The sequence below is a fragment of the Rhododendron vialii genome, chromosome 6a (genome assembly GCF_030253575.1).
Source record: "Rhododendron vialii isolate Sample 1 chromosome 6a, ASM3025357v1".
Classification (NCBI taxonomy): Eukaryota; Viridiplantae; Streptophyta; class Magnoliopsida; order Ericales; family Ericaceae; genus Rhododendron; species Rhododendron vialii.
In genome coordinates this window covers 8989405-9000206 of record NC_080562.1, presented here as the reverse complement: position 1 = coordinate 9000206, position 10802 = coordinate 8989405, and the positions used below count along the sequence as shown (strand labels likewise).

The following is a 10802-nucleotide window of genomic DNA, read 5'->3' as shown; positions in this document are numbered from 1 at the left end:
GTCACCGTTAAACTCAAATCTTACAGCTGTCCCTACTTTGGCCGACTCTTTCCCCCATGAAATATCCTCACAATTTTTAACATGAGTCTCATCTTTTATTAACTCAGGTGTTTGAGCCATTTTATCCTCCATTTCACTAATTTAGGATCTTAACCCCACCGCTCACCTTCAAGAAGCTTAATTAAAATCAAAGTAAAGCTCCGAACCCATCTTACCATAACTTTCGAAAATGTTGTGGTACATAAAACATTTTCATGAAAGTGTCAAAAAAAAAATTAAATAAATGATAAGTGTCCATAAAAAGAAAATGAACAGCCACATGTAAATGTTTCATGTGCTCTCTCAATCCTGCATTACTTTTCCTCCATTTCTATTGCAGAGGAGCTGAACAGCTAAGCATGACAGTACCTTAACGCGTACATAAATACACCAGATACCCATATACTCTCTCTCTCTCTCTCTCCTATCTTCTCTTTAACCGTCTCTTCTCTCTCTCTCCTTCTGCCAATTGTCAACTCCAAAAATCATTCTCCGAATCTACCCCAAAGAAAAGAATACATCAACCCAAAATTCACGCCCCCCTTCGCCTCTTCCATTTTACTATCTTCTAAATCTATCTATATACAACAATCCCAAGTACCATTCCATCGCCAAATTTAGCATTACGTACACATATACGTACACACACAGAGAGAGATATAAATAGGTGGTGGTTGTTGGGGGGAATGAGGTTGAAGGAGGAAACCGAGTTTTTTGAGGAAGAGGAGGAGAGAGAACAAACCATGGTGGCGCACAAGTTTTCTTTGCAGCCGATGATGAAAGGGGTCGTGGTTGGTTACGCCCTGACGTCGAAAAAGATTAAGAGCTTTTTGCAACCCAAGCTTGAGCGTCTGGCTAGGTAATTTCCAACGATTCCGTTTCAATTTCCCCGATCAAATATGTTTTGAAATTTTCTCATTTTGGACAGGAATCTGGTTTAATGTTGCTTTTGCGATGAATTGGAGAAATAAATACTAGGGTTTTCTTTTTGTTCTTTTAGGGTTTTGGTTGGCTGGATTTATTTATGTGGATGGGTTACCATTTTCATGAGAGGTTATTTCCGGCATGTTTTTTTTTGTATGTTTGACGGTAAAATTGTCTGGGCCTGCGCACTCGACTATTTCCTGTCCAGTCAACTGGGACTAGGGATTAGATTCAGAAGAGATTTCTCTCTTGCGGTCTAGCCCCGAGAGGATGCCGAAGTTTCGAACCCAGGATGTCCCTTTGCCACTTCAGCCACCCCTCGGGGTTTCCGGGCATTTGGATACAACTATTGGTTGGGTAAAATAGGGTTCTTTTTTTCTTCTGTTGGGGCATTTGGTTGGTGGCCGGATTATTGGTGTGATTGTTTTAAAATTTTCACGTGAGTGATTTCAGAAATGATACCGACCAATATCATACCAACGGCCGCGCCGGGCCATCTCCGGCCACCAGACGGCCAATCCGAGCCGTCCAAAAATTTTAAAAAAAAAAAACCGAGTGGGCCTATGCAGGAATCAACGGCATCCGACATACTTAGGTACTCGATTCAAACACCCCATTTTTTCCGTTCATACATGTATATATATATATATATACACAAAAAAATAGGGTATTTAGATCAAGCACCCTATACACATCAAATGCCATTGATTCCCGCAAGGGCCCCCTTGTTTTTTTTTTTTAGAATTTTTGGACGGCTCGGATCGGCCGTTCGGTGGCTGGAGCTGGCCCGGCTCGGCCGTCGGTACAGTTGCGGTATGGAGACCGTCAGTCCCTATAGCACTACTTGAGTGATTTTTGCGCTCCTCTTTTGTCCGCTTGCCCTCGTTTCACGTGAAATGACAAAATTACTCCTTGCAAGTGAAGAGTGAATTAAGAAGCAAGGGTAGTTTAATAATTTCCCGTGAATAAAGACAAGAAGGGGTGCAAGAGATGGAAGGAGAGTGCAAAATCATTTTCGAGTGCCCCAACTGGATATAGTACAACACACGTGGGTCTTGATAAATCCTCATACTAGTAGTCCTGTAGGATCACAATTCACCGGCCTTGGTGTTTTCAGTAGTGTTTATGGGATACCGTTGATTATTATAACATGTGTTCTTTAGTTGAGTTTCTTGTTTAGACATGAATTTCCCTTTTCTTATAGCATCTCCAACCCATACTCCAAATCTCCCTCCATTCCTTCATTTTGGAGGAATTATGCATTCCAACCCATCCTTCATATTTACATCCATTTTGGAGGATTGATTTTCATCCTCCATTTTACTATTCATCCTTGTCATATCCCATTTTAATCATCAAATTGTTTTTGGTACATTTATATTTTGTAAAATTGGTACTAATCAAAATATTTACATTATCTTTAAAATAAGACCTATCTTGAGTATTTATTTATAGAAATAGAAATATGATAACTTGAATTTTGGAGAGAAAGTGATGAAGTTTGAGATTTGGAGTGAGTTTTTTAAAATATAGAGGAAGAAATAGAGTATTGGGTTGGAGTTGTTCTGAAAAGTAAAACCCTCTAAATCTACTTTTTTTTAATTATAAATGGTATTTTGATCCACCAAAATGAAGATTTGGAGGATGTTGAGTTGGAGAAAGATATGAATTTTTCTTCTTATTTTTTTGTGGAATTGAAGCTGAATCTATGACTGATTCTGTGCAAATTTACGGGATATAATTATATCGTCTCGTCTCTAGCTGCATATTTTATTTAAAAAAGCTGTTGTGTGCGTGAGTATGACCAGCTGTACTTGTTTTTATATTCAATAGGTAGAATCTTGGTGGTAGTCTTTGTTTATTATTTTGCAAGTTGGAATATTCATTTCCAGATATTTTCTTGCTTTTGTCGTGAAAAATAATTTCAACCTTCCAGCACATAACTACCATTCCTTTCACAGTATTTGGATTTGTTCTTTGCCCCTGTAATTGGTGGAAAGACAACAGGAAGATAAATGATATAGGGATTTATTATTTTCTGATTGAAAAATATATATAGGGATTTATAGCATTTTAAAGCATCTATATAATGGTTCTGAACTTGAATTCGATTCTTTCGTACAATATTAGGAGCCTCCAGTTGAGTTTGCATCATATCATGTCAATGTTCCATGGTTTTTGTTGAACTTGTACTGTAATTGCTATGTAAATTTGGTCTCTTTGTTGACTAGAACAATTCACGTGCAAGATTAAACTTGTTTGTGATCCGTGAAGCTTGTTTAATTTCTTGGTCACTTTCCATACTGGTCATCATCTGTTTCCATGGTCTTAGTTTCTGCCTTCTGGGTACAACGAAATTAAAAGTATCTCTGATTTACTTGTCTCCTTGTCATAGTTTGATTATAAGTTGTTCTGTTGGAAGTTACTGTGTTGTTTTACATTTAGCAGCTCATACTGGTTGTTTAGTATCCGCAAAGTTGAATTACTTGAATGTCTCCACTCTCCACCCTCCTGCCTAAGGCTTCTAAATAATGATTTTGGTGATTGAAATATTGAAGCAGTTGACCGAGTTCTTCCTCTGTTAATCTATTGGATGCAGTGAACTTGTGTTCTCTTGTCTTTGATATCACAGAAAAATGGCAGCCTGAATGGTATTGCGAAATTGAGACGTCATCATCACATGACATCCAAATAATGTTACTTTGCCATCACTTTTGGACCTTCAGTGAATTGTGCCTTATTGATGCATTATCAATGCTAACATAAATTTACATCCATGTTGATCCCACCCGTGTCTTCCATAAGCAGCTCATTCTGTAGATGATTGTATTCAATGCAGGAACAAGGGGATATTGTTCGTTGCTATTGACCAACACAGGCCCCTTTCAGACCAAGGCCCTTTTGACATTGTTCTACACAAGGTTAGTACTGATTTCATGTTTTTAATGACCTCCGTCCTGCTCTTGTGGTTTTGGGTGTTTCACTGAACTCTACCACAAAGGGTTACAATTCTCTCTCTCTCTCTCTCTCTCTCTCTCTCATGCTCGTGGTTATGGGTGTTTCACTGAACTCTACCACAAAGGGTTACAATGCGCTCGCTCTCTCTCTCTCTTGCGCGCATGCACACCCCAAAAACTGCCACAGGCATGGGCACACACAAGCCCGTGTACTTGCATGTTTTTTTTAACAGGCACATGATGCAGATACATTCAATCCATCAATGCAGCATCATCAATAAAATGTATTTTTTCTTTCTTGTTATCTGATGCAGTTATCGGGAAAGGAGTGGCGTCAGATTCTTGAGGTTGGTCCATTTAAACGTGTTTTTGTGTCTCCGTTTCTGCAAGATTTTAATTTGCTGAAATGGCTTAATATTTACCCAATGTTCGGTTAACACATCTGCGGTTTAACATGATACAATCTACTTTGCGATACATGGGCAGCTTGATCTAGTGCTGCTTAAACTCATTAATGTCTAACATAACTTCCAGACTGTTTGCTTGGTCCTCCTTCATGAATCATGACCTGATAACTAAGGTTGAAGCCTCGTGATTCAAGCAAGAGTGGACCTTTCTTCTTCTATGGCAATTTAGCTGATTCGTTCAGGTTTCTCCCTAGCATTTTCTTTTAAAAGATCCCTGGTATTTTTGAACGGGGTATTTTTTTCAAGGGACATAATGTTAACCATTCTGCTGAATGGGAGAGGGCTAACTTAACTTAGTTACTAAGATCTAGTTTTCCAGATACTACGGCCTCTCTGCAATTTGACCAGGCTCTTTGATTGCCTTCATCATTTTATATTGTTGGATTGCCAGATACAGCGACAACTGACAAGTTATTTGGTCATCCTTCATAATTTGCATGAGATTATTTTTTTTGGTAACAAGATTGAAGAGATGAGGAGGCTTTGTGTGAAAACGATCATCTTGCCTCTGTCATAGACTCATACAAAATAGAACATAATTTGTTATTTATTGTAGAGCACATTTATTTTTTAATGTGCTTATTAAAAAATGAATGATAATGCCTCTTCCTTTGGTGAGTAATAAATGTGCTTTAATGTAGTTTTTATTTCATGGTTTTGCATAATCATATTGACTCTAAATCTCCGCAATTGGAACCTTTACTTGCTGATCCAAAAAAAAAAAAATGGGACCTTTACTTGTTGAATCTGAAGTTGGGCGTACATTTGATTTCGTAGGGTTGTTGTGTTGGCCTTGTGGCATAGGCCTGTTACATTACAGTGTCACTTGTGTTTGAAATTTAGTGGATTTGCAAAATATGCGCTTTCTAGGATTTTACACGGCAATACCTTGTTAGTGATGGTGTTTTCATCGTCTGTGCTTGTAGCATTGACATGATATGTTTCTCAACTGATTTTTTGGGAAGCTAAACCAATGATTGCCTCGAAAAAAGAAAACCATAAACCATATAGAGTTGTTTACCCATAGTACTTTTCAGCAAATGTTTGCCCAAGATATGTATTTTTTACAAGTATAGATATATGCCTTACTGGTCCGTACTAGATGCAAGAGTTGCTTATCGATGAGCCCCATTTCCAACCATACAAATGGATGGCTGGATATTTAACTAATTGCTCTGTAATACTTGTGTTGCATGAATTACAACTGGATGGATTTCTTGATCTTCTCCCTCCCGTGTTAGCATGTTTTGCCTGGAATCATCTGTCTTGTCTCTTTTCTGTCAAGAAATATGATGTTCTATTCTTAGATGCTTCTGGTACTGCTATCTATGTGTATTTCTTTGTTTGCTATGTATTTCTTGTTGCATGTGAGATGTGTATTTGAAGACGGTCTTGGAGAAATTCCGTTTGACCAAAAAAAACAAGAAGAAGACGGTCTTAGAGAATATTAGCTGCATGTCGAAACGTGTGGCTTGAAGGGCAACATGGAATCTAAGATTCTAAGAGCCCTGTTTGGTATCACTTTCTGTTCCGATTTTCTTTTTTCTTTTTCTGTTCTCTTTCTTTTTTCTTTTCTTTTCTTTTCTTTTCTTTTTTTTTTTTTTTTGGGGGGGGGGGCCACAAAACAAATTTGGAAAGCTGATGCAGAAATGATTACCTTTATCGAACGTTGTTTTTATTTCTGGAGACACAAAAACAAAGCGAATAATAGAGAGAAAGAACTAGAATATAATACCAAGCAGACCCTACATTCCTACCTAATAAATTAGAGAATCATTTCTAGTCAGAAGTTTCACTTTGTGGCCTATAGCAGTTAGTGGCAAGTTGGTCTTAGACGTGTGGATTAGATTGTTTTCTAGCCATTGATCGCTAGTTATACTAGTTAGACATTCTTGCAATTTCTGGTTGAATTATTGAATAAGGTATTGATTTTGTTTCTTCACATTGAGGCCATCACTTGTCAATAATTTTATGCCCAAACATTCACGTTTTGATTCTTGTGATGTCATCTTCTTACTCTTGGTTGGCTTTATTTATAGGATTATCGGCAAACACATCCTGAAGTTACAGTTCTTGATCCACCAGATGCCATACAGCAAGTCCACAATCGTCAGTTCATGCTTCAGGAAGTTGCCGATCTGAACTTGTCTGATGCATATGGTAATTATTCTTGTGGATTTGTGCATAAATTGTTGAGATTTAACTTTTTTAACTTGCAATGAACTACTTCACAGGCACAGTTGGTGTTCCGAGGCAGTTGGTCATAAAAAAAGACCCAGCGTCCATCCCGGATGCAGTTAACAAAGCTGGGTTGAGGCTACCACTTGGTGTGTTTGCATTTAGCGTTGCTTATTCTTAACAAATTTTCTGTTTGCGTGGATGATATGCTCTTTAATCTCTGTTTGCATTTGTTATAGATTAGCATATCATCAAGCCATCACAAAGTAGTGACTAGTGCATTCAGAAACCTGTAATGAGATTACATATTTATGATTCTTATTTCTTTCCTGTGTGACATAGGTGTGTCTACTGTCTGCATCAGCATAATCAGTGGTTTACTTTTTCTGCCATCATCTAATAATTGAAAATCCATCTGTATCTCTTTTTCAGTTGCAAAGCCTTTGGTTGTCGATGGAAGTGCAAAATCACATGAACTGTCACTTGCTTATGATCAATACTCCCTCCGGATACTTGAACCTCCACTTGTTCTTCAAGAGTTTGTCAATCATGGTATACCAACTTCCATATGTTAACTTCCTTAATGGATATTGTTGTGACTGGTGTTCTTATACTGTGGAAGTGGCAATTTGGTGATCGTAGGGGGCGTTCTCTTCAAGGTTTACGTCGTTGGGGAAGCTATTAAGGTTGTGAGGCGATTCTCTTTGCCTGACGTTAGCAAACGTGAGCTATCAACAAATGCTGGTGTATTCCGCTTTCCAAGGGTTTCTTGTGCTGCAGCATCTGCTGATGATGCAGATCTGGACCCAGGAATTGGTGGTAAGTTCATCCCTTCTGAGAAACCCTACTTTTATTGTGTACATACTTTTGTAAACGCGCATGTGTGTGTGCTATTAGGGATAGGTTTGGGTCCTCGTGCCACAACACGTCCTTGTAAGGCTGCAGTTTAACAAAGCTTAGCAAAACTTTGTGTGGTATGGAGTTTTTTACCTTGAAGGCTTCAACTTTGAGTTGGTGGGTTCGACTTACCTATTGGCCTATGTTAAGGTCTTAAGAACTTGTGTTTCTTTTTTGTTGATTGAAGTGCCTCACCAATTTATTTTTTATTGCAGAGCTTCCACCACGACCTTTGCTTGAGAGACTTGCCAAGGAACTTCGTCGCCGACTGGTATTAATGCCTAACATTCTGTCTCCTGCACTTTGAGAATTTAACGGGTTTATTTGTAGCCTTGTAGGTTATAATTTTACACTATTTTCATGAAATTTTTTGTATTGTGATATTCTTCTTCTAGGGCCTTCGGCTATTCAACCTAGATATAATCAGAGAGCATGGGACCCGAGACCGCTTCTATGTTATCGACATCAACTATTTCCCTGGTAAGCAGTAATGCACTTTTCATCTCGATATTATGTCAATGTGACACTTGTGTTTTTTTCTTTGGTGTATAATTACTTCAATTCCCATTGGGAAGACTCAGCTCTATGTTCTTGTGGGTTTGCCATCTCTATTTCATCTTTATTCAGCTTCACTAATGCAATACTACGGCTTACCTTTATGACAGGATTTCTTCCTTATATTGTGGTTTAGAACAGAGTTTTTTGTGCTTACAGAAAAACTTAATTTTGCATTTTAATCTTGTTTGGCAAAACCAGAGCCAAAGTTTTCAAATTGTGAATTCAATGGTGATTTGAAACTAACTTCCTGTGAATCGTAGATTAAATTGAATCATGAAAACTTAGAAATCGGTCATATAACATACACTTGATGCCGTGATGGGTGCAAGTTTTGTTGACACTTTTCGAGGAAAAATTGTTTAAGAAACTGGTGAAGATCCTATTACATGCACTAATTGAATGAAACTCAAATAGAACAGAATCGGGAATTTTGAAGATCGGTCACGGTCGAAGGTAACTGATGGGTACAGGTTATGTTGATATTTTTCAGGAAAACTAAGAAAAATGGTTAATAGCCTGGTCTTGATCCTATTAGACAATAATCGCTTAGTGATTAACAAATTAGGCACTGGTATAGGTTAATTTTGTACAAAGTACCAACTCTTCCATGGAGGTATATTCCTGTTTTTTCACCAGAAAAAGAGGTAAAAAAAATTCCAAATGCAGATGTAAATTGTAATAATTTCAATAACAACATGAATCCTGAATTGTTAATCACAACTTGAATGGTAAAGTGCATCACAGAAGCAATCTGAAATTAATATCGTATGCAGGTTCATAACGTTTTTCAAGAATTGTGAATCAAGTCATGAATACTTTGATGTTGACAACCATGGACTACTCTATATATGGCTGTTAATTGATTTGTTGTTACTATGATGCAGGGTATGGGAAAATGCCAGAATATGAGCACATATTCACGGATTTCCTCCTCAGCCTGGTGCAAAGCAAGTACAAGAAACGTGCTGGTAAACCAGTTGAAGAGCCTGTGCGGTAGGGAAAAAGGTGCCATAATATCATGTGTTGCTCATCATGCTGACAAGTACATGCAGGAGAGCTTCCCATGCATATTTGGGATCCCCTACGGTATTGTCACTGCAATAGAGTTTAACCACCAAGTTCGGAGGATCCTCTACTACGCCTAGGGCACTGGAATGTGTATAGGTGTGTGCTTCCTTCGTCTACTTCTAATCTAGTGAGTAGCGGGTGGAATGTGTATGCAAACGTGCAGCAAATCACAATCCATCACTCCCTTCAGAATCTCCCATCGTTAAAAACAGTTCCTAGTTAATAATTTGTAGCTCCTAATAATTTGTTTTCTTTCTCCATTCTAGTACTTCCTTTGTTGTGTATTTCTTGCTTTGTGGTTTGTGCTGTTGGTGAATTCACACAGCCTCATTTTTTTTCAGATAGCTCACACATTCTTTGTCTCGCTTAGAAGTGACATTGTGTATATATTTGCAATTTGGATGGTGTTGATGCCTGTCTACTTAGGTCTGATTATTTCTGTAGTTGTATTGAGAAGATGTGCTTTGAGATGTGCCGTACTTCATAAGGAGACTTGTGTCGATAGGGTTCTTCCGGATGAGATGGAAACAGGTTTTGTAGCTCCTGTTTGAACGTCTAGACGACCCAATTGCCTAGGGGATGCATGGATCTAGAATTTCAGTAAGGTGAAGGAAATAGAAAAGTTTGAGGAGTTCACTGCACACAGCGGTTCGATCCTTCAACTTTATCATCTTCTTTTCCTTTGCAAAATCCTTTCTTTATCCATGGCAGAAAAGATCACAGGAGCATGCCTATACTAGCATATGGGGAGTTCCTAATTTGTCCTTTTGGTGGTTCTGGATTAAAAGAACAAAAACAAGAGGGTTTTGGTGGTTCTTTTCGGACTTAGGCTGGTGTGGCCATCCGGTGCTCTCTCAAAACCGAGGAATTTTTGGGTGCCGTGTGGGTACCATGTCACCTGGCCGACGTGGTGCCCGAGTAACACATCGGGCCGTCCAAAAGTGTATTGGACGGCCTCTCACCCTAACACTCTCTCCTCTCATTCCAACACTCTCTTCTCTTTCTCTCTTCAAATTCGAGCCGTCTAAAATCGAAATGGACGCCGAGTAGGCACCAAATGGTACCCTCTCAGCATTGAAAATCTTCACCTCAAAACCTAGCTTTGAGATGGTGTTTGTCAACTACTAAAAATTGATTGTCCGGAAGAATAGCATTGAAATGTCCTCAGCTAAAGCATTTCTCTGATTTTACTTTTTTTTTTCCAATGACCTAGCTCCTAACATTTCCGCATTTGACAAAGTGTGTGTTTCACTAACTAAAATAAGTACTTAAAAATAAAAACCTTGGTGGAATGGAGCCTTAAGGTCAGTTGTTCAGTAGCCCATGAATCAAAGCAAAGGAAAGTGATTACTTGCTCCTAGGGCTATCCCGATTTTTTTGGGGTCTAAGGCGAATTTTAAGGTTGGGTTTCTTACATACTTCTAAGAGCAAAAAAATAAACAATAAATCTATTTCAAAGAATATATATATATATATATATATATATATATTATAAAGTAGATTAAATTCCCGATGTAGTTATGATTTCAAGAACTTACAAATATCACTCTTGTTGCATTTTTGCAACAAAATAGTACAGTTCTAGTAATTACCCACTATAATCAACTTTTCCCGCGCTCTCCTTTGAAATAATTATGGGCCATTTGGGTTTGTTCTTAATGGACTGTATTTTTTAAGTGAATGGGCTTTTTTATACCTCTTATGATAGACTAAA

At 38.2% G+C, this 10802-nt stretch overlaps 1 protein-coding gene across 3 annotated transcripts; it reads left to right on the top strand.

The window, feature by feature from the left end:
- Positions 1-337: 337 nt before the first annotated feature.
- Positions 338-9497, top strand: LOC131329216 (inositol-tetrakisphosphate 1-kinase 3-like). 3 transcript variants are annotated; one of them, XM_058362302.1, is made up of 10 exons: positions 338-898; positions 3803-3884; positions 4235-4267; positions 6427-6547; positions 6622-6714; positions 6998-7117; positions 7208-7384; positions 7678-7733; positions 7858-7942; positions 8905-9497. In XM_058362302.1, the coding sequence occupies exons 1-10, from the start codon at positions 726-728 to the stop codon at positions 9015-9017; spliced, it is 1053 nt and encodes a 350-aa protein (XP_058218285.1). In that variant the 5' UTR covers positions 338-725; the 3' UTR covers positions 9018-9497. The 3 variants fall into 3 exon arrangements, 2 of the variants coding, with proteins under 2 accessions (XP_058218285.1, XP_058218286.1); XR_009200692.1 differs by lacking the exon at positions 8905-9497 and adding an exon at positions 7463-7579 and having other exon boundaries at positions 367-898; XM_058362303.1 differs by lacking the exon at positions 338-898 and adding an exon at positions 4455-4569 and having other exon boundaries at positions 3807-3884.
- The last annotated feature ends 1305 nt before the right edge of the window (positions 9498-10802 follow it).